The 23,063-nt window shown below is 45.5% G+C and overlaps 1 protein-coding gene across 4 annotated transcripts in view; it reads left to right on the top strand.

The window, feature by feature from the left end:
- The window catches only part of SETD2 (SET domain containing 2, histone lysine methyltransferase), a 93,140-nt gene that overhangs the window by 33,203 nt on the left and 36,874 nt on the right, over positions 1 to 23,063 (top strand). For all 4 annotated transcript variants that reach the window (XR_014517393.1, XR_014517394.1, XM_083466488.1 and 1 more), the window contains exons 5-13: positions 564 to 695; positions 3,083 to 3,211; positions 5,929 to 6,052; positions 6,983 to 7,060; positions 11,479 to 11,576; positions 14,089 to 14,215; positions 15,764 to 15,898; positions 17,731 to 17,859; positions 20,173 to 20,820. Coding sequence is in view for 2 of the 4 variants with exons in the window: in XM_083466488.1 (XP_083322614.1) it covers positions 564 to 695; positions 3,083 to 3,211; positions 5,929 to 6,052; positions 6,983 to 7,060; positions 11,479 to 11,576; positions 14,089 to 14,215; positions 15,764 to 15,898; positions 17,731 to 17,859; positions 20,173 to 20,820 (1,600 nt within the window). In the remaining 2 variants the exon portion in view is untranslated. The remainder of the gene's footprint in view (positions 1 to 563; positions 696 to 3,082; positions 3,212 to 5,928; positions 6,053 to 6,982; positions 7,061 to 11,478; positions 11,577 to 14,088; positions 14,216 to 15,763; positions 15,899 to 17,730; positions 17,860 to 20,172; positions 20,821 to 23,063) is intronic.

Consider the following 23,063-nt stretch of genomic DNA (forward strand, 5'->3'; position numbering starts at 1 on the left):
ATATCAGGCTGGTTTAGAGTGCCAGTTGGGGTTGGAAGACCCCTTCCAAAATGGGTATTGGCCCTTTGACATACTCCTTATGTTGTATTAGTAAGTTTTATATTCAGTGTGCTGTTCAGTAGGAGTGAGTAATAATTCCATATTAACGCAAGCAAATGTTAAGGCTACTGTAAAAATCTCAAGCGTTACAATCTTGGAAGCACCTGCATAGTTTATAAGCCTTTTGAAGGCATCCAAAAACATTTTACAGTTTTGTTCCCACCAAAAAGAGAGAGTTGGAAACCTACTTGGTTGAATTAGCTCCCAGATCCTGAAATTGTGAATTTCTTCAAGATGCAAAAAACTCATGCTATCGGCTGATGTGTCAACCCCACTGCAGTTTTGACTTGGGTTTGCGGCAAATCAGTGGGAATTCTCAAAACATCTGTATTGCCTCAATGCATTTTGAAGTACCATGTGTTAAAATTTAAAAGCCTGCTGTACTTTTATTTTGGATAAATTCTTCAGTTCTAGCTGGTATAATGCAGTCAGTTTTAAAGTTTGTTTTCTGGAATGCTGCATAGGAAAAAGAATAAATCTCACCGTGACATCAAGCGGATGCTGTGTGAATGTCCCACGCTTTCAAAAGATGAGCGAGCTCAAGGAGAGGTGGCGTGTGGAGAAGACTGTCTAAATCGTCTACTCATGATAGAATGGTAAGGGTCCTTTTGAAGGTTAGTCTGCTGCTGTCATCACCCACCCACATCATGACACACAGCACAGGGAAAAGAGGTTTTGATGTAAAACGCAATAATCTTTCTGGTTGTTGAAAACAGCAGGCACACCGCACTTCCGTTGTGAGTTCTTGTTGATCACAGTCAAGTGAATCTGCTGCTTGCAGTGTTGTAGAAGCGACTGCTTGGAGGAAATGTAAGACTGGTTTGGATTGCCTTGCTACTTGTAAAGCTTATGTTCTTTGTAAGCAGCTTTGAGCATAATGAAAAAGTGTATTATAAACACCGAGATCATGTTTTCCTCTTTCCGAAAATCTGGGATAAATTCCAACATAGATATCGAGGGGTGGGGGGCAACATACCTTAAAATGTAACCCTCTATCAGTGTTGTTGTTTAGTCGTTTAGTCGTGTCCGACTCTTCGTGACCCCATGGACCAGAGCACACCAGGCACTCCTGTCTTCCACTGCCTCCCGCAGTTTGGTCAAACTCATGCTGGTAGCTTTGAGAACACTCTCCAACCATCTCTTCCTCTGTCATCCCCTTCTTCCTTGCGCCCTCCATCTTTCCCAGCATCAGGGTCTTTTCCAGGGAGTCTTCTCTTCTCATGAGATGGCCAAAGTATTGGAGCCTCAGCTTCAGGATCTGTCCTTCCAGTGAGCACTCAGGGCTGATTTCCTTCAGAATGGAGAGGTTTGATCTTCTTGCAGTCCATGGGACTCTCAAGAGTCTCCTCCAGCACCAGAATTCAAAAGCATCCATTCTTCGGCGATCAGCCTTCTTTAAGGTCCAGCTCTCACTTCCATACATCACTACTGGGAAAACCATAGCTTTAACTATACAGACCTTTGTTGGCAAGGTGATGTCTCTGCTTTCTTAAGATGCTGTCTAGGTTTGTCATTGCTTTTCTCTCAAGAAGCAGGCGTCTTTTAATTTCGTGGCTGCTGTCACCATCTGCAGTGATCATGGAGCCCAAGAAAGTAAAATCTCTGTGCAAATACACTGCTTCCCAGTGATACATTTTCCATACTTCAGATAAAAATTGCTTATAGTAGTCTTCTGTCATCATTCAAACAGAAACACTCAAATTTATTCAGTACCAAGTTACTGGTACTAGCGTACTGGAGTTTTTTTAAGTCAGGATGGAGGGAAATATTAGGGTTAAAAGTACATACAGTGTGATAGTTGCATTCTTTTCCTTTTGTTGGAGGATTCTGCAATTCAATTTAGTTCAACCGGCAAAGGGAAGCTGTTTCAAATGCCTCTTTAAAACTTGCTATTTGGGCAAAACCTCTCTGTCATCCTCTCTTAAGTCTGACTGGGATGATAAACCCATTACCACTTCAGACTGCGGGTGGGAATGGGAATCACCCATGGTGGAATACGCTGCTTTATAAACCATCTCCACCTTCCTCCCCATCTGGTGCCTTCCAGATGTTTTGGACTATATAACTCTTAACTCCCATCAGACCTGACTATTAGTCACGCTGGTTGCAGGTGATGGGCATTCCAGTGCAATATCATGTGGAGGTCATCAAGTTGGCGGAAACCTCATTAAGTGTCAGGGAGCAGGTTTCTAAACCACTTTCTCTTTGTGTGCAAGTGTTTCATGTGCAGGGATTCTTTTATCTTTTTGTAACAGAGGACTATTCTATTATTTAAGCTTTCATCTGAAGTGAAGAACTTCAGGGAGTTCTCACCTGAGGAAGAACCTGGCCCATGGTCTCCTAGGCATTTTGGTGTGAAGTTTCTGTCTGGATAGGAGAGGAGATATTACTGGAACAGTAGTTCTAGTAGACCTGGGACTCACCTTTTCCCCCCAATCTGACTCATTTTTCCCAACAGTTGTGTCTTTATTTTCTTTCCTTTTTATCTTCCTTTTTGGCAGTTCTCTCTATTTTTCTCCTTTTCTCAAAAAAATTAACCTATCAGACAAGAAGACCCTTGTGTGACCCCCACCTTAGGTCCATGTGGGTCTTGACCAATGTACTAGATCTCCTTGGGTCCTCGTGGTTCTTTATAGCAAAACTTTTGGGTCTTCATGTCATGTGATCTTAGATTTGAATGTGATAATTACTGTTTTGTTATATGTGATGTTCATACATTGGCTTAACAGACGCATTAAGACTTCTAAAATAGTTTGCATGCTGAATAGGTACAAATGTTAATGATTATTAGAAAAATGCCGGAATGTTTGTTAATCCGAGAGTACGGTTACATCATGGTACCTAAGTTCAAAACCTGAGACTTGTAGGATTTGTTGTGCTTCCTTAGAGAAACGTGTGTGCGATTTATAGAGTGTCCGCTACAAGCAGGCCAGTGAATATCCACATGCTTACTAACGCATACATAATTTTCCCTTCTGCTTAGTTCCTCAAGGTGCCCCAATGGGGACTACTGCTCCAACCGGCGGTTTCAGAGGAAGCAGCATGCAGATGTTGAAGTCATTCTGACCGAGAAGAAAGGCTGGGGGTTGAGAGCAGCAAAAGACCTACCCTCGTAAGACTCCCCTCGTTTTAAAGGATCTCCACCTTAGCAGTTTTCCCCTCTTGGGCACGGCAGCAGGGAAGGTTTCGTTCTGGGCAGCAGAGGGATTTTGCAGAGGGAGGCTGTTCCCTCTCCCTTGCCTTTGGAATAGCTATAAGCATCATATGGGTCAGCACTTTTCCATGTACAGTGGTACCTCTGGTTATGTACTTAACTTGTTCCAGAGGTCCGTTCTTAACCTGAAACTGTTCTTAACCTGAAGCACCACTTTAGCTAATGGGGCCTCCCGCTGCTGCCGTTCCGCCAGAGCACGATTTCTGTTCTCATCCTGAAGCAAAGTTCTTAACCCGAGGTACTATTTCTGGGTTAGCGGAGTCTGTAACCTGAAGCGTATGTAACCTGAAACGTATGTAACCCGAGGTACCACTGTACCAGTGAATGGATGCACTGTTAGGATGTGCTCTGCAGATGGTCCGGTTGGCTGTCCAGGACCATAGTGTATATGCATGTGCGCGCACACACTCCTTTTGGGAAGGAGAAGGCTGGTCAGAGGCCAAAGGCCAGCAGGATCAAAGCAGAACACCTTCATATTCCTCCCCAGGAGAAGGCAAGGCAGTAATAATAATAATAATAATAGTAATAATAATAATAAATTTTTATTTATACCTGGCCAGAGATGGGCTCAAGGCGGCTAACACCAGTAAAATTACAGTGGTGCCTCGCAAGACGAAAAGAATCCGTTCTGTGATTCTCTTCGTCTAGCGGTTTTTTTCGTCTTGCAAAGCAAGCCCATTGAAGGATTAGCGGATTAGGGCTTTTAGCGGCTTATCTGCTGATTGGATCAGCTGATAAGCGGCTTAGTGCTATTAGAGGCTTTTAGAGGCTTATCTGCTGATCGGATCTGCTGATAAGCGGCTTAGCGGCTTTTAGCGGCTTATCTGCTGATCGGATCAGCTGATAAGCGGCTTAGCGCTATTAGCGGCTTTTAGCGGCTTATCTGCTGATCGGATCAGCTGATAAGCGGCTTAGCGGCTTAGAAAGGGGGGGAGGGGGGAAAAACCAGCAGGAACTCGCAAGACATTGTCGTCTTGCGAAGCAAGCCCATAGGAAATTCGTTTTGCGAAGCACTTCCAAAACGGAAAACTCTTTCGTCTAGCGAGTTTTCCGTCTTGCAAGGCATTCGTCTTGCGGGGCACCACTGTACAATAAAAACATAATGTGGGGGGGCAATTTAAAATACAGGTTAAAAACACAATTTAAAATGCAGCCTCATTTTAATAATAGCCCATAGATCAAAACCATAAGGGGAGGGAAACATAAGGGTCAGACTGAGTCCAAACCAAAGGCCAGGCGGAACAGCTCTGTCTTGCAGGCCCTGCGGAAAGATGTCAAGTCCCGCAGGGCCCTAGTCTCTTGGGACAGAGCGTTCCACCAAGTCGGGGCTAGTACTGGAAAGGCCCTGGCCCTAGTTGAGACCAATCTAACCCCCTTGCGACTTGGGACCTCCAAAGTGTTGTCATTTGTGGACCTTAAGGTCCTCCGCGGGGCATACCAGGAGAGACGGTCCCGTAGGTACGAGGGTCCTAGGCCGCATAGAGGAGAAACAGGGTGATGCCACGTTCCAGGGATGTTGTATTCTGTGTTGTATTCAGTCCAAATTAGGCTGATGTGTGGGTAGAGCCTGGAGCTTATTAACAGGACTCAGACGCTGCAGGTGAGAGCCATGATGTATACTTCTTGCAAATGCCATCTTTTTTATTGAACACATGGGAACTGTTTTACCACCAGGCTGTTGGTCCATCTAAGCCAGTACTGTTTGTTCTGACTAATAAGTTAAGTGAACCCCTGTTTTAAAATTAACACACAACTATGCCCAGCATTGTTCAAACTCCCTGGCTTTGGTTCAATATTGGTTCTCTTTCTAATTAGTGTCTAGTCATTTCTCAACAGTATTTGTATACTGTTTTTCAGATCTAATCTCCAAAATGCTTAATAAAAAGAAATAATACAGTTACAGAATACAAGGCAAAATTTGATCCGATCCCCCCCCCCCAGTGAAGCATGCCTGGTTGATGGCAATTCATTGGAAAACAACCTCAAACGTTTAGCAAAAGGGAGAGTTTCTTGGCCACTTTCTGGAAGTTCACATTGTTGAAGTAACCACCAGGAAGGCCCCGTTCGTAGTGGGTACCAATCTAGCACCACTAAGAGGTGGAGCTCTGAGCAGGACCTTTCTAACAGATCACAGAGCTCAGGAGGTTAGTTTCCTATTTAGAGGAAGGCAGTCCCTAAGATATTCCAGATTCAGATTGTTTAATGTATTATAGGTCCAAGCCAGGTTGCTGCTATGTCTAAGGCAGGGGTCTGCAACCTTTAAGACAAAAAGAGCCACTTGGACCCGTTTCCGAAGAAAAAACAACAACTGGGAGCCGCAAAACCATTGCGACATTTAAAACAAATATATCTCCAGAGCCACGATCTGACAGCAGGCGGGAAGGTGACATCGGGACGGTGCGTGACTAACGCACGCACCGCCCCCATGCGACGTCACAGCCAGTACAGCGCCCGCCACAGTGAGGAGTGTCGCGGCGCACAATGCGCCTCTTCCCCTCGCTAGTATCCGCCCCAGAGCCGCAGCAAAGATGTAAAAGAGCCACATGCGGCTCCGGAGCCGTGGGTTGCAGACCCCTGGTCTAAGGCTTTTTTCTTTCTTTCTTGGGCCTACTTAGCAACACTTTTGTACTGGAATACTGTGGTGAAGTGCTCGATCACAAAGAGTTCAAAACCCGAGTGAAGGAGTATGCCCGAAGCAAGAATATCCATTACTACTTCATGGCATTGAAAAACGATGAGGTGAGTTACACATCGTTTTCAGTGTTTAGGCTGTGCATTGTCCGAGTACTTTTAAGAGTTCACTGTGCATGCGTGAACCCATTGTTCGTTTTTTCTCTCTCGCCTACTGCTGTACTTTGTGCACTATAAAGAAAGCCCCACAACTTCTACAGAGGGGCTTGTGATCCTTTCAAGTTGCAGGCTACTGCTAATACGAGTAAATTCTAACATACCGTATTTTTCGCCCCATAGGACGCACCTAGTTTTTTGGGGGGGAAATAAAGGGGGAAAAAATATTCTCCCCCCCCCCAGGTGCAGGGCTGGGGCGGGGGAAGCCCGAGCTTCCCCCGACCCCAGCCCCCAGAACAGGCTGCTATCCGCGAGCCGTGGGAGAGCTGCGCGACTTTGCGCGGCTCTCCCACGGCTAGCGGAGCGCTGCGCGAAGCCCGAAGCTTGGGGCGTGCTGAGCTCAGCGCGCCCCAAGCTTCTGGGTGCAGGCAAGTTCTCCGCTAGCTGTGGGAGACGCAGCTTCCTGAAGCCTGGAGAGCGAGAGGGGTCGGTGCGCACTGACCCCGCTCGCTCTCCAGGCTTCAGCGAAAGCCTGCATTCGCCCCATAGGACGCACTCATGAGAAGAGAAGACTCCCTGGAAAAGACCCTGATGTTGGGAAAGATGGAGGGCACAAGAAGAAGGGGACGACAGAGGACGAGATGGTTGGATAGTGTTCTCGACGCTACCATTTTTGGAGGGGGAAAAGTGCGTCCTATAGGGCGAAAAATACGGTACATTGAATTAGTTCTATATAAGGATACCGTCATTTTCTCCGTCAGCGTGGCCTAACAACACTTGAAGCAGACAGAATTCCAGTTGGAACCCTGTAGAAAGTCTTTGAATATGGGTCAGGCTCCATTTTTTTAATGAAGAGATACAAACAAATGTTTTCCTTTTCAGATAATAGATGCCACCCAGAAAGGAAACTGCTCTCGTTTTATGAACCACAGCTGCGAGCCAAACTGTGAGACGCAGAAAGTGAGTCGCAGGAAGAAACTGATGCAGTTTTATACTTGATTTTGGCCTAAACGAGGGTTTATGTTACAGCTCCTTTACATGGAAGTGACCATAAGGCATTTGGGTAGCCAGCACAGTGAGCAACACGTTTTAAAAGGCTTTTACCCCTCTTCACTCGCTGGGCTTTGGTGTGCGGGGTAAGAGCATTTTAAAATGCATGCTCATCTCGTGAAAAGTCAGCAGAGATAAACACTTTTGGCAGCGTTCTTGTGCATGGAGTGTTACCTCTATGATGGGGAGGTTTATAAATCAAATTATAGATTTATAATTTTATATAGTTATAATTTTACAGTGGTGCCTCGCAAGACGAAAAGAATCCGTTCTGTGATTCTCTTCGTCTAGCGGTTTTTTCGTCTTGCGAAGCAAGCCCATTGACGGATTAGCGCTATTAGCGGCTTTTAGCGGCTTATCTGCTGATCGGATCAGCTAATAAGCGGCTTTGCGGCTTAGAAAAAGGGGGGGAGGGGGAGAAACCAGCAGGAACTCGCAAGACATTGTCGTCTTGCGAAGCAAGCCCATAGGAAATTTGTTTTGCGAAGCACCTCCAAAACGGAAAACTCTTTCGTCTAGCGAGTTTTCCGCCTTGCGAGGCATTCGTCTTGCGGGGCACCACTGTATAATTTATAAATTAGAACTTCAGATAACATAAAACCAAACAGATGAACATGAATCGTGTTAACCAGTTACCATAAAGCAATTTTATACACACAAAACAAACCTTTTAAAACAATTCAAAATCAGTGTATGATACCACAGGGAAAACATACAACTAGCAACAAGTCATGTTGCTTCACTTCATCTAAAAGCCTGAGTAAAACAGATGCATCTTTAAAACTGGTGCCAGAAATGAAGTAATTAAAACTGTGTGTCAATAGTAGTATCTTGAATTCAGCTCAGAAATGTATAAGCAACCAGTACAAGTTACTCTGGACTGGTGTTATGTGGTCTTGACTAGCTGTGCCACTCAACAATCTGACAGTCACTTTCAGGACTAGTGGCATCTTTTAGACAGTCTTCAGGGTAGCCCCACTTAGAATGTATTACAGTAATCAATTCTGAAACTTAGATAACTGAATGACATCCACATATGCTGTATTCAGAACAATAACTACCAGACTTTTAGAAGACATCTGAAGGCAGCCCTGTTTAGGGAAGCTTTTAGTGTTTGATGTATTGCAGTATTTTAATATTTTTTTGGAAGCCGCCCAGAGTGGCTGGGGAAGCCCAGCCAGATGGGCGGGGTATAAATAATAAATTATTATTGTTATTATTATTCCTGATATTATTTTGCTTTTGATGATTTTAAACATGTTTGCAAATATTAAACACTGGCAATAAAATTTTATAAAAATAACTAGGTCAGTTAAGGCACGCTGATAAATTTCCAAAGTTGAGCCCTGGCAATCAACAAATTGTCCATGTCTTGCCATTTCCATGTAGATTTTAATACAGTTCCTATTTTTTCCCCTTAATTTTTCAGGCATGTGCATTTTGCATGTGCCATTGGCTGAACTGCTGTGAGGTCACCGCATTCACAAACATTTTTATTGCCCAGGGCGGGAAGCTGACAGCATTCAGATGTTTGCAAACTACAGCGCTTTTGTACACAGGCTTGGGAGGGTGTTGGGGAGCTGGAATTCTGAGTAAGAAGTGTTGTCTCTTCCAAGGGCCAAGTTGCCCAAAGGCTCAGTGGCTGAGCCAGCCAGGGAAGACGGGTGGAGGAGATCCCAAGTGGGGAAAGGCTTTGATAATAATAATAATAATAATAATAATAATAATAATAATAATAATAATAATTTTTATTTATACCCTGCCCTCCCCAGTCAAGGCCGTGCTTAGGGCAGCCAACAAGCAATAATAAAAACAAGTTGAATGTATACAACTTAAAAACAAGATTAAAATACAACATTAAAATATTGAAATATTAAAATGCAGCCTCATCACAGGAGGAGAAAGAAAAAAGAAAGGGGGGGAGGGAATCAAATTGGCTCCAAGCCAAAGGCCAGGTGGAACAACTCTGTCTTACAGGCCCTGCGGAAAGAAATCAGATGCTGCAGGGCCCTGGTCTCATGAGACAGAGCGTTCCACCAGGCCGGGGCCAGTGTTGAAAAGGCCCTGGCTCTGGTTGAGGCTAATCTGACTTCCTTAGGGCCCGGGACCACTAGGGTGTTGCTATTTATGGACCTTGAGGCTGTCCACGGGACATACCGGGAAATGATGAGAAACATTGCCTAGGAGCAAAAGCACAGTGACACAGGCAGGCAAAAGATCTTTGAAAGATGCGCCCAGTGGTGGCCAGGAAAGAGCAAAGAAGCAGTTGTGCACATGTGTAGAATTTATTATTTCAAAGCGCACAGAATTGAAGTAGCAAGCAGTATAAGAATACTGAAATTGGCTTTGGCGGCCACGTGGCCTGCCAGGTGCGTGAAAGACAACATCACCTGGCCAGAGGCATGTCTGAGTCCAATTCAGGTGCTTGTCTTCTTGGCATATAAACAAATATCCTGAGGACGAATGGAGGGGGGTTACACCACCAAGCTCTGCCTCCTCTGGCCCGTCGTAGACCAGTATAAATTAAGCAGCACATAAGCAGCACACAAAACACTACCAAACCATTCTATGTACCAAATCTTATACAGTGGTGCCCCGCAAGACGAATGCCTTGCAAAACGGAAAACCCGCTAGACGAAAGGGTTTTCCGTTTTGGAGGTGCTTCGCAAAACGAATTTCCTATGGGCTTGCTTCGCAAGACGAAAATGTCTTGCGAGTTCCTGCGGGGTTCCCCCCCCCCTTTTCCCCTTTTATCAGCTGATCCTAAGCCGCTAAACCGCTTAACAGGTGATCCGCTAAGCCGCTTAACAGCTGATCCGCTAAGCCGCTTATCAGCTGATCCGCTAAGCCGCTAATAGCGCTAATCCGCTAAGCCACTAATGGGCTTGCTTCGCAAGACGAAAAAACCGCAAGACGAAGAGACTCGCGGAACGGATTCTTTTCGTCTTGCGAGGCACCACTGTATTAATAATCCAAAAATTGAGAGAGCTATATGATGTTGAATGTATGTAAACACACCAAAATCTTGAGGGAGAATTTCCTGAAGAAAGAAATTAAATAGTGAAACTTAATCTAAGAAGAAATGTAACATATGGACGTAAACGTTTATATATATATCAAAACCGTGAGAGATTTTACTGAAGAAGCCCAAGACTCTTCATGGGCGAAACAGGTGACAAACGCCGGCACCCTGTCTAACTTTTGCGAGTAACATCACTGACACTTCGTTTGATCAAAGTTACCTTATCTACAGGAGCCTGGCTAAAGGAACTTTAAAGACTGAATCTTCCTTTTGGGCACAATTTGAATGAGTTTTCTGTTTGTGGCTTGTAGTAGATCTTGTACATAGCTCTCTCAATTTTTGGATTATTAATATAAGATTTAGTATGTAGAATGGTTTGGTAGTGTTTTGTGTGCCGCTTATGTGCTGCTTACTTTATACTGGTGTACCACGATAATTGGGACGTGGGTGGAGCTGTGGGTTAAACCACAGAGCCTAGGACTTGCCGATCAGAAGGTTGGCGGTTCGAATCCCCACGATGGGGTGAGCTCCTGTTGCTCTGTCCCTGCTCCTGCCAACCTAGCAGTTCGAAGGCACACAGTGCAAGTAGATAAATAAGTACCGCTCCGGCAGGAAGGTAAACGGTGTTTCCGTGCGCTGTTCTGGTTTGCCAGAAGCGGCTTAGTCCTGCTAGCCACATGACCCGGAAGCTGTACGCCGGCTCCCTTGGCCAATAAAGCGAGATGAGCACCGCAACCCCAGAGTTGGTCACGACTGGACCTAATCGTCAGGGGTCCCTTTACCTTACTACGAGAATTGGCAGCATAGGTTCATTTCTTCTGGCCCGTCCGCTTGCTTGTGTCAAGCCTCCATGAGTTTACCGGTGTCTGTGTGGAACAGAGAGACCTCTCTACTTACAGAGGATCCCCGCACAATTTAGGACACCCCCCCAGGTTTTAGATGATGAGACAAAGCACAGCACGCCCATTTAAAAGCTGTGCAAGTGGTTTTTAATACCGAAAGGAACTAAGGCCGTTTCTTAACACCATCCATTTCTGAAGGGGGACAAAACGAGCTTGCGTCAGCATACCTAATGTAAGCGGAGTGCTGTGAACTCCCAAGCATTGCAGTTAAAATGAAGTTGGGTATGAAGTATGTTTTCAAATGGATTCTCTTGGCATAGAGATTTGTGCGTTTGCTGAGTTCTCCAGAGATACAGAGCCTTTTCTAGAATAGATGCCCTTAAAAAACTCAGCAAGAGCCCACAGTCCATGAATATACATATTGTTCTAATCATCTTTATTCTCTCTCTCCCCCCCCCCTTTAGTGGACAGTGAATGGACAGCTGCGGGTTGGCTTCTTCACCACAAAACTTGTTCCGTCAGGCTCAGAGCTAACATTTGACTACCAGTTCCAGAGATATGGGTACGTCTCAACCTGACTTACTTCCTTTGTTGTTTATAAGTGTCTCTCCTTGAACAGAAGCCAATAAAGTGATCTTGTGCACAATCAAGCATAGGTCATATTTTCTACGGGGGTCAAGTGCTCATTAGCTGATTCGTTCGTGTTTCCCCTGCTCTTGTTCTCACTTGGTTTGGAAGAGATAATGTGTGGGTGTTTTTTTTCATTATCGTTTTCCGCCTCGCTACAGAGGATGACGAGGATGAAGTTAAAAACAACAGTGCGTTTTCTAAAAGAGTGCGTATCCCTAATCATAACATAATTGCGTTGTTGTACCACAGTAGAATAGTCTCTCCTAGTGGATGCTCCCCAAAAGAGAATCAGTTACTTTTCTCTAAAAGAAAAAGAAGAAACCAGAGCAGAGGAAAACTTTGGAATTTTCTAACTGATTTTGGTGGGAGAGGGGGAAAGAAAGTTGTTTGAACAATACATAAGTTGTTTGTCATTTATGTGTTGAATTTTTAACTTTTGTTATTTGTTGTAAGCTGCCCTGAGAACATTTTGTTATTGCTGGGGTGGGCAAGCTGTAACGAAAGTACTCTCTTCATCTGTGAGCTATCGAAGGCTCAGTTTTCAAGTTAGTTAAAATCTGCTTACCATTGAACCCTGTTTTACTGGAATAACTTTGTGCCGTAATTTTGTAAATCCTTTAAAACCTGAGTGGTGCTTGTTGGAGACGTCAGATTTGCCAGTACGCTTGGAATACGTTTTTTGGTTGTCCTGTTGCATAAATGACTAGCATGCTGTAGAGACTGAACCACACATGAGATCAGCAAAGGAAAATTAACAAATAAGAAAAATAGGTGATGGCGTGAAAGGAAATAGTGGTGGGAGTTCAACTCGAGGTCAGGTTTTGAACTTCTGGCAACGCAAGTGACAATAATTATCCATTCTTCTGCAGCATGTGTGGGCAGCCTGTGGGTATTTCAATAGAATTCATGGGCCAGATTTGAAAGCACTGTGCTTAGCTTTTATTTTAATTTTTAGAATTAATTGTAGTACAACCCCATTTAGAGCAGGCAATTGACCTATCTTCCAGACCAGGAATACCCACAAAGCCTCCTTGGCACGATTCAGTTTCAGTTTATTGGTCTGGCCTCATCCTTGATTCAGATGTTACAGGGAAAAACAGGGTGTCGGTGACACCTTGCTCCAAATCCCCTCATGGCCACACTCAGCAGCTTTATGTAGATATTAAACCAGACGGTGGACCCAGTGGCATCCACATTACACTTTCCAGGGGCTAACAGGCAGTCACTTTCTGAAACCAGCCCCTAAGATGAGAGCAGAACCACTGCAGCTCCAGGAAAATCCCGTTGATCATTCCTGGCCATTGGCCAATGATTGCAAGCGCTGATGGGAGTTGTAGTTCAGCAACAACTCGAAGACCCATAATTCCCTACCTCTGGTTAACAGTATCAAAAGCCTCTCAGAGAGCTTTTATCTTTAATTAGGTGGCGCTGTGGTCTAAACCACTGAGCCTCTTGGGCTTGCTGATCAGAAGGTTGGCGGTTCGAATCCCCACGATGGGGTGAGCTCCCGTTGCTTGGTCCCAGCTCCTGCCAACCTAGCAGTTCGAAAGCACGTCAAAGTCAAGTAGATAAATAGGTACTGCTCCGGCGGGAAGGTAAACGGCGTTTCCGTGCGCTGCTTTGGTTCATCAGAAGTGGCTTAGTCCTGCTGGCCACATGACCTGGAAGCTGTACGCCGGCTCTCTCGGCCAGTAAAGCGAGATGAGCGCCACAACCCCGGAGTCGGCCACGACTGGACCTAACGGTCAGGGGTCCCTTTACCCTTTGCCTTTATCTATAAGACCTGAATAATAGGGACATGGGTGGCGCTGTGGTTTAAACCACTGTGCCGCTTGGACTTGCTGATCGGAAGGTCGGTGGTTCGAATCCCTGCAACAGGGTGAGCTCCCGTTGTTCGGTCCCAGCTCCTGCCAACCTAGCAGTTCGAAAGCACACAGTGCAAGTAGATAAATAAGTACCGCTACAGCGGGAAGGTAAACGGCGTTTCTGTGCGCTGCTCTGGTTCTCCAGAAGCGGCTTAGTCATGCTGGCGACATGACCCGGAAAAACTGTCTGCGGACAAACTCCGGCTCCCTCGGCTTGTAAAGCGAGATGAGTGCCACAACCCCAGAGTCATTCGCGACTGGACTTAACTGTCAGGGGTCCCTTTACCTTAAGACCTGAATAGGAAAGATGGACATTGTAAGAAAAAGCAGTTAAGCATTTGTACAACTGATTTCATCACTCTCTTTTCTAAGAAGCTGAACAAAGCCCAAGATTCTTCCAGGAGCACTATAAAGCCTTCCTATATACCTCTGGGTTTGAGCTGGTAATGGGTGCACTGGTTTTTAACAAATGCTGGCTTTTGCCTTCAAGGAGGCCATGGAATAGGACAATCAATGAGCTGAACTCATTGGAATTTTCAAGCACTTCATTTTCGTACTATGTGTTTCTTTCCAAAACAGCAAAGAGGCACAGAAGTGTTTCTGTGGCTCTGCCAACTGCCGAGGTTACCTTGGGGGAGAAAACCGGGTCAGCATCAGAGCTGCAGGAGGCAAAATGAAGAAGGAGCGGTCTCGTAAAAAAGATTCGGTAAGTGTTGGAGGGATCGGGAAGGAGAAGATTCATTTTTGTTTTCTTCTGCAGTGGGACTTACATGTGTACCACTGGGGTCGAGAGGTTTTGAAAACCAGCAGCTGATTTTCATATTCCTTCCTGTGACTTCTTCAAAAAGCAGAAGTGGGTGCATGATCCTCTGCTGGGTTCAGACAGTCAGATGCTCCAAACCTACAAAACCACATAGCTGTTACTGTCATTCAAAGTGACTTGGGCCCACAAAAGCGCCGTAGCTTTTCCTGCACAAAGCAAGTGGGACGGATCTGTCCAGTAGTGTTGGCCATTAGCTACGATCCCTTTACTGGGGTGTGGCTTTGTACAGTGGTACCTTGGGTTAAGTATTTAATTCGTTCTGGAGGTCCGCACTTAACCTGAAACTGTTCTTAACCTGAAGCACCGCTTTAGCTAATGGGGCTAAATGCTGCTGCTGCGCCACCGGAGCACGAGTTCTTTTCTCAACCTGAAGCAAAGTTCTTAATCTGAAGCACTATTTCTGGGTTAGCGGAGTATGTAACCTGAAGCGTATGTAACCCGAGGTACCACTGTAGTCTGGTTTTGCCTCCACCATCTCTGGACTTGCCAGCACTCTCCCCAATTACCTAATTTTCAGTAAAGTTGTTCCACCCCCCGTCCCACCCCCATGGCCAGAGCCACTTCACATCAGTAACACCTGACTCTTTGCATGTTACGGTAGCTTCCTATGCCAAAGCTGCGCCTCCATTGCAGACATGGAAAACAGCCACATGATTCTGAACACGTGTGTGATGTGGAACATTTAGACTATGGCTGCAGCAGGAGAGTGTCAGGCATGCTCCAAATGTAATGTGCAAATTCTGGTTTGGTTTTTTTGTTGGAATAATCATTCACCAAATTCAAATTTTTAGCATGTTTTTGCAGTGGTATCTCGGGTTAAGTACTTAATTCAGAGGTCCGTACTTAACCTGAAACTGTTTTTAACCTGAAGCACCACTTTAGCTAATGGGGCCTCCTGCTGCTGCCGCGCCGCCGGAGCACGATTTCTGTTCTCATCCTGAAGCAAAGTTCTTAACCTGAAGCACTATTTCTGGGTTAGCGGAGTCTGTAACCTGAAGCGTATGTAACCCGAGGTACCACTGTACTGGTCTTAAATTAGTGGCTTTTGCTGGAATTGCAGAATTAATCAGGTTGGAAAAGACCCAGACCACTGTCTTGAAACTGAAACCACCGCCACCCCAAATTTGTCTGAACAAATTTGGCCCTGTAAGGGAAAGGGTACGTTTTTATCATTTGGATGCAAAGAGCAAGGCAGGACCGAGGTCAACTGCGTTGGAGCTCCCTGTAGAATAAGGAAGTTTCTTCCTGTTTAGGATGCATTTGGATCTCTCCGCAACTTCTAACTCCAGCACTCTGGAAATCCAGTGTGACCTATTCCAAACCTTTCCCACTAGTAAATAAACTCTCCTTCCGAATAAATGCCAATTCGCAAAGGGTTGGGGGAGGGAAGTGCACTTGTACTTTGTACAACTTTTCTTTTGCTTTTGGTAGGTGGATGGAGAATTAGAGGCACTCCTGGAAAACGGAGAAGGACTTTCTGATAAAAATCAAGTTCTCAGCTTGTCTCGGCTGATGGTGCGAATCGAGACTCTGGAGCAAAAGCTCACCTGTCTCAAACTTATACAGGTGATTATTCCTTCTTTTATTTGACCTGGAAGTGGTTGGCAAAGAAGTTAAATAAATTCTAATTTAAAATTTCATTTTTAATTCTGGGGCTGAGAAGTTTTGAGGGATTGAAGTAGCCTTGCTTGGGGGAGGAGGCACATTTCCAACTTCATGATATTTTATCTGTCATCGAACCTACAGATGGGATTTTGCTTATGGCCGGGTTACATGCCCCCTCACTTTTTTGACTTTTATTCACTGTTTTATGTAGTGCATCATCTAATTTAATCTCCCTCTTTGTTAGTATTAGGACTATCACATTTTTCATTGCTTCTGTTCTCTGTCTTACAGAGAACCTGTATGTTCCCCTTAGTGCAGGAGCTAGATCTGAAGAGTTCTCGTGTTTCTGTTTTCAAAGGAGGAACAGCCACTGTTCCTTTAGTCATGGTGCAATCAGAAACCTGTTGTTGATCCCAGCACAATCTAACCAAATTGTGTCTGCAGAAGACCTCCTGCCCTCCCATCTTGTTACAAATTGCAGAATTTGGGCTTTTCCGTCACAAACATCTCCGCTCACCTGCACGGACGTGGGCTGCAGGTTAGCCACGCCGGTCATCTATTCAGCTTTGCTGAATAGAGTGGAAATGCAGTTAGAACTTAAAATGTACGCGCAATGAGCACAGTCACCTTTTGCAGCTAGCAGCGATTGACAATAGAAAACCCTTGGAATTGCTGGGTAAAATAACACCTTCAGTGGGAAAGGAAACAGTGGTCTCTGTTCAGACTGAAATGAATAGAATTAGATTTTTGGGTGCATTGCCGTTCAGCAGTTTCAGATTGGAGCCTCCCTTTGAAATTGCTTTTTACAGTTGCCTGAGGGAGTAAGTTTCCCAGAGCTACACAATGAGGCCTCCCAGATCTAAGTTATGAAACCTATATCGGAATAATTCTTAGCTCTTCAGACCATGGACATGTTTGTTGCTTGGTGTGAAGCAGTTCTGCCCGATGATGCTGGATTTTTGACTTTAGCATGAGAACATCAGAGGCTGGCTGATGAATTGGGCCAGTGGCCATTCTTGTCCATCATCCTGTTCTCACAGTGGCCAGCCAGATGCCCATTATTAGGAGCTTGCAAGCCATACTGGGTGCAGCATCATAGCTGTCAACCGCCCTGTATTTGGCGGGACAGTCCCTTATCCCAGCGCCGCCTCCCGCTGCTGTCCCTTATTGATGATGTCCCTTAAATTCCCCGGGTTTCAAAGGAAGCAGCTCCTCTCCCTCCCTCCCTCCCTGCCAGTCAGGGAGGAAGGAGGCTCCAACTGTGTTGCTTGGCTGCGTTGCTCACCCAATAAGGAGTCTAAGAACGACTGGGGGTGGAGCTTGCATGCCTTGTGCCGATCAAATCGGCCACGTTGCCTGGGGACTCACCTTTGCTCAGCGCTTCCCAGCGGAGAGGTGACGGTGGTTTTCCTTGCTGCATCCCCTTTGCCGGGTTGCTGCGCTGTGGGAACCACCGCTTGAGGCTTCGTTTGGCTGCTGGCTGGGCTTTCTGCCTTTGGCTCGGAGGGGCTCAGAAGTCGAACATACCTGTGCTCTGAAAATCCCTTGTTTTGGCTGCTGATCCCTTATTTTCGAGGCTGCTGGTCCCTTATTTTCAAATCCGTAAGTTGACAGCTATGTGCAGCATCCTTCTGGTAGCTCCATCCTGGCCGTGTGTGTGTCTGTGTGTGTTCTTTTTTTCTTTTGCTTTGTTAGGTCTGCTTTAGTTTTGCTGGTTTGCAGCAACTGTGAAAACCTGGCTGTGTGGTCTCTTGGTCATTCTCTCTCCCTGCTCCCCTTCTTTCTCTTCACAGAATACTCACTCCCAGGCCTGCCTGAAGACGTTCTTAGAATGCCATGGTTTGTCCCTTCTCTGGATTTGGATGGCAGAGCTTGGTGATGGCAGGGGAAACATAGCCAACAACTTGAAACTCCAGATAGAGGTCAGTGGCTGCCCTGGGATTTCTGTGTTGCTGCGTTTTCAAAAATAGCTGCGCAAGAGTTAAGTCAAGCTTCTAACTTTAGTTCCTTGTCGCTGGTTTCTTTATGGCTTCTCCCATTCAAGCCAATTTGTGAGGAAATCATTCGCCGTTCTAAGAATCTTGTGGTCAGTGTGGGGTGGAGATTCGGAAGCTATTTTCCATGCTCAGTTCTGCTTCTGGCTAATTATTCCCAACATCTGTGACCCTGCCTATTGCTCTCTACCGTACCACTCACTAGCAAAACAATTGGGGGGGGGGGAGAATAAAACTGGATGCTATATAGATTGTGCAAGTAAACTATGATTATAGTTCCCAGTGCAGAGGTGTATTTCCACAGTTCAGAGCCTGGATTTTTGAATGCACATCTGTGGTTGTGCTTTTATTTGGAAGAGACTCGAGCAATTGCTGTAGTGTGTATCTGGCATGTAAAAAAGGTAAAGGGACCCCTGACCGTTAGGTCCAGTCGTGACTGACTCTGGGGTTGCGGCGCTCATCTTGCTTTATTGGCCAAGGGAGCTGGTGTACAGCTTCCGGGTCATGTGGCTAGCAGGACTAAGCCGCTTCTGGCGAACCAGAGCAGCGCATGGAAATGCCGTTTACCTTCCCACCTATTTATCTACTTACATTTGGACGTGCTTTTGAACTGCTAGGTTGGCAGGAGCAGGGACCGAGCAATGGGAGCTCATCCCGTCACGGGGATTCAAACCGCTGACCTTCTGATCGGCAAGTCCTAGGTTCAGTGGTTTAACCCACAGCGCCACCTGCGTCCCTTCTATCTGGCATGTAAACAGTGCCAAATTAGAGAGGTCATTTCAGAGGTCAGGCCTGCATCTGGATCTGATTACATCCTCACATTGTTATATATTTTGGTTCTTGTGTATGTGACCTACTCTGCCTAGCATTGTATAATTGCTCATTGACATTTAATTAACCTTTTTCCCTCCAAAAGGGATTTTATTTTTCTGATTTGTTGTCAGAAATTTCAGGCTACATCTGCTTAAGGGGCACTCTGGTTCAGTTCAGACTTTCTCCAAACCATGGTTTTGAGCATTGGGAACAAGCTGCGGAATCATACACTTCCCCCTGTCCCCTGTTTAATCATGGCTTTCCCTTCCATTTCCTTTTTAGCAGTAACCATAATTTGCTATGGTATTCAAATCTGCAAATTATGGCTAGTGCACTTTCCCCCTGCAAACCAACATCTGAAACGACTTTGAAATGGACTTCTGGTTTGAAGGGCACATGTTAGCTGTTCTATGCTGATTCGGACATCACAGTAAATTATGGTTAATGCTAAGAAGAAAATGGAAGAGGGAACGAGGGGGACACTTGACCATGGAGCTTGTTCATGAACCTTCAAAGGTGGAGGATAGTCTAAATAGAGCCCCAGTTACTGTGTCGGCAGAGCATAATAATAATAATAATAATAATAATAATAATAATAATAATTGGGCGGCTACCAATCAAATGGTAAAAAGAATACATCATTAAATATTAAAAACTTCCCTAAACAGGGCTGCCTTCAGATGTCTTTTAAAGATAAGATAGCTGCTTATTTCCTTCACATCTGAAGGGAGGGTGTTCCACAGGACGGGCGCCACTACCGAGAAGGCCCTCTGTCTGGTTCCCTGTAACCTCACTTCTTGCAATGAGGGAACCGCCAGAAGGCCCTCGGAGCTGGATCTCAGTGTCCGGGTAGAACGATGGGGGTGGAGACGCTCCTTCAGCTAAACAGGACCGAGGCCGTTTAGGGCTTTCAAGCTCAGCACCAACACTTTGAATTGTGCTCAGAAACGTACTGGAAGCCAATGCAGATCTCTCAGGACCGGTGTTATGTGGTCCCGGCGGCCACTCCCAGTCACCAGTCTTGCTGCCGCATTCTGGATTAATTGCTGTTTCTGGGTCACCTTCAAAGGTAGCCCCACGTAGAGCGCATTGCAGTAGTCCAAGCGGGAGATAACTAGAGCATGCACCACCCTGGCAAGACAGTCTGCAGGCAGGGAGGGTCTCATCCTGCGTACCAGATGGAGCTGGTAAACAGCCGCCCTGGACACAGAATTGACCTGTGCCTCCATGGACAGCTGTGAGTCCAAAATGACTCCCAGGCTGCGCACCTGGTCCTTCAGGGGCACAGTTACCCCATTCAGGACCAGGGAGTCCCTCACACCCGCCCGCCCCATCCCCCCAAAACAGTACTTCTGTCGCCAAATCTAACTTCAATCAAACCGACCATTCCTGAAAGTTTACAATTCTCCTTTCCTGTTCTGTGATCAGATTATGAAGACTTTGGAGCTTTTGCCTATTCCCAATAAAAACATGTTGGAGGAGAGCAAAGTGCTTCCCATTATCCAGCGCTGGGCTCAGACTAAATCCGCTATTCCACATCTCAGCGAGGGAGATGGTTATTCGAGTGAGAACACATCGCGGGCTCATACTCCACTCAACACGCCCGATCCTTCCGCGAAGTCTAGCGTGGAGGGGGACACGGACACGCCCAAGAAGCTTTCTTTCCGGAAGCTCAAGATCATAAGTGAGAACAGCATGGACAGCGCCATCTCCGACACGACCAGCGAGATTGAGCTGAAGGAGGGCAAAGAGGACGTTGAGCATCCAGACGGTGTCCCAACAGAGACGGCAGAGGAGCAGCCACCCCAGCAGGAGCCTGGCAAGGATGCTGCCGCCGAGGTCTCAGCAGACACCAGCAAATCTCAAGCTGTCGAGCAGGATGTGGAGCCCGAGACAGAGATGAAGGAGACCTCCGCTGCAAAGCTGGAGGAATCTGTGGCTGCAGAAACGCCCTCTCAAGATGAAGAGGAGGGCGTGTCCGATGTGGAGAGTGAGAGGAGCCAAGAACAGACCGATAAGATAATAGATGCAAGTGATTTGGCGACCAAGCTTCTAGATTGCTGGAAAGACCTAAAAGTAAGTTGGCTTCTCTGTAGCAGATGCTTTTTATCATTTAGAGGTAATGGAGGTTTCCCACAGTTGACTTGTTTTTCTTGTGCAGAGCGTGTGTGTATTCTGAACGGCTGCAGATTTCCTCTTTTTCTTTTAGCGGGAAATCCAAATGGGCCAGGCTAAAACTTTTTTTTTTAATGCTTGTAGAGAAAACCTTATAAGCATAATTGTGACCTTTTCTCCTCACACCCAGCCTATTAGCCAGTAGTGTTGAATGATCAGCAAACTGTGAAGACTGGGAAATGGATTAATTATGCAGTTTGTATCCTCTATTCACAAAAATTGCATCTATGGGCCCTGCTTGGTAAAATTTGGGTTGGAAAGGGGTGGTGGGATTTGTTGTTCACTTGACAAACTAGGGGAAATACCTCCCATTAGAAAATGATTTGACCAAAAGCTTTCCATAAGTATTCTGTTTTTCCTTTTGAAGCCAAACTGCCTACACTTCCTTAACTGGCAGTTCATTAGATGGTTAGCAAAACAGATATACTTCAACTTTGCAAAGAGAGCATTTCTTCCACTAATTTAGTATTGGTGTCTTTGACCCAAAATTTCCTGATGTGCCCTCACTAGTTTACAGACCGGTGCAACTAGCTGTTAATGAATGAATCAACAAATTTTTCTGCTAAAAATGCTAAGTCACAAGAATATGTAACAGCGATTTGAATCTGTTTGGCAGAAAAGTGAATTATCACCTGTTCCGAAAAACATAGGCTGTCTGCTGTGAAACCTTTGAGAAATGCTGCTATCCTGTTATGGTTTTTTTGCAAGAATAGTTAGCCTGGAAACAGGCATGCTACTGAAGAGTTTTGTGTGATGTTTTGCTGCCTTTTTTTATTACCCTGGTGGAAGGAAGGATAGTGAGGGTGGCAGGTGTACCTGTTGTCTCTGAGATGCCAGAAGATTCAAACCACCAGTAGTTACTACTCTTCGTTTGGCTAGATTAGCTACCACGTAAGAAAACAGAAGCAGAGTAGCAATTTCTCCAGTTAGCCCCTCTCTTCTTTATCAGTGGACAGTCTTATTAGCTCTTTTGTTCTTCCTACAAGGATATGTGTGGGTAGATTCAGTGGTACTTAGGGCTGAGAAAGACAAATTATAATAATTAATAATAATAATAATTTATTATTTATACCCCACCCATCTGGCTGAGTTACATTGGAATCCAGAGACCAGGCAGGATAAGCCAGCATCCTTTTCCTAAACCTATGCCTTGTTGGAATTCCTAAGAAAAATACTAAGCAGGATTCACACAACTTAAGAACGGCCCACTTCTAAAATCGGGCATGATTCCATCTGGAGATTTGCTCAAAAGTGCGGTAGATGCAAAGAAATCATACCATTTCCTCTGTGTCCTTCAGGAGCATTTTACGATACTTGGTCCGTGTGTGTGTGTGTGTGTTGATACAGATAGGTCAGGAGAGGGGGGGTTTTGTACAAAGTAAGGTGCTTTTAAAAAAAAAGAATAATAGCCCTGATTCTCTGAAGAACTTGACCTGTATTTGCAAGATGAGTGTGGGATTTAAAAAATAAAAACTTGATTCTTTCAGTGTAATGAGAGAACTAACAACAAGATGGATAATTAATAATATATGCCAGGCTGTCAAGTGTCGTCTGCGTAAAAATAAGTTTGTGCATCTTGTTCTTTCTGCCTAGAGTATGCCCAGTATATATTGCATCTTGAATGGGCTTAGGCTTTGCCTCTGAGAATCTTTTTCTGTACCCAGAAAAGGGAGCACGCCTTGGGCTTGCTTGCACCTTAGAATCATAGAGTTGGAATAGACCACAAGGGCCATCGAGTCCAACCCCCTACCAAACAGGAAACACCATCACAGCACTCCTGACATATAGTTGCCAAGCCTCTGTTTAAAGACCTCCAAAGAAGGAGACTCCACCACACTCCTTGGCAGCAAATTCCATGGTCGAACAGCTCTTACTGTCAGGAAGTTCTTCCTAATGTTTAGGTGGAATCTTCTTTCTTGTAATTTGGATCCATTGCTCCGTGTCCGCTTCTCTGGAGCAGCAGAAAACAACCTTTCTCCCTCCTCTATATGACATCCTTTTCTATATTTGAACATGGCTATCATATCACCCCTTAACCTCCTCTTCTCCAGGCTAAACATGCCCAGCTCCCTTAGCTGTTCCTCATAAGGCATCGTTTCCAGGCCTTTGACCATTTTGGTTGCCCTCCTCTGGACACGTTCCAG

Source organism: Podarcis liolepis (genome assembly GCF_965112155.1).
Source record: "Podarcis liolepis genome assembly, chromosome: 12".
In the NCBI taxonomy this organism is placed as follows: Eukaryota; Metazoa; Chordata; class Lepidosauria; order Squamata; family Lacertidae; genus Podarcis; species Podarcis liolepis.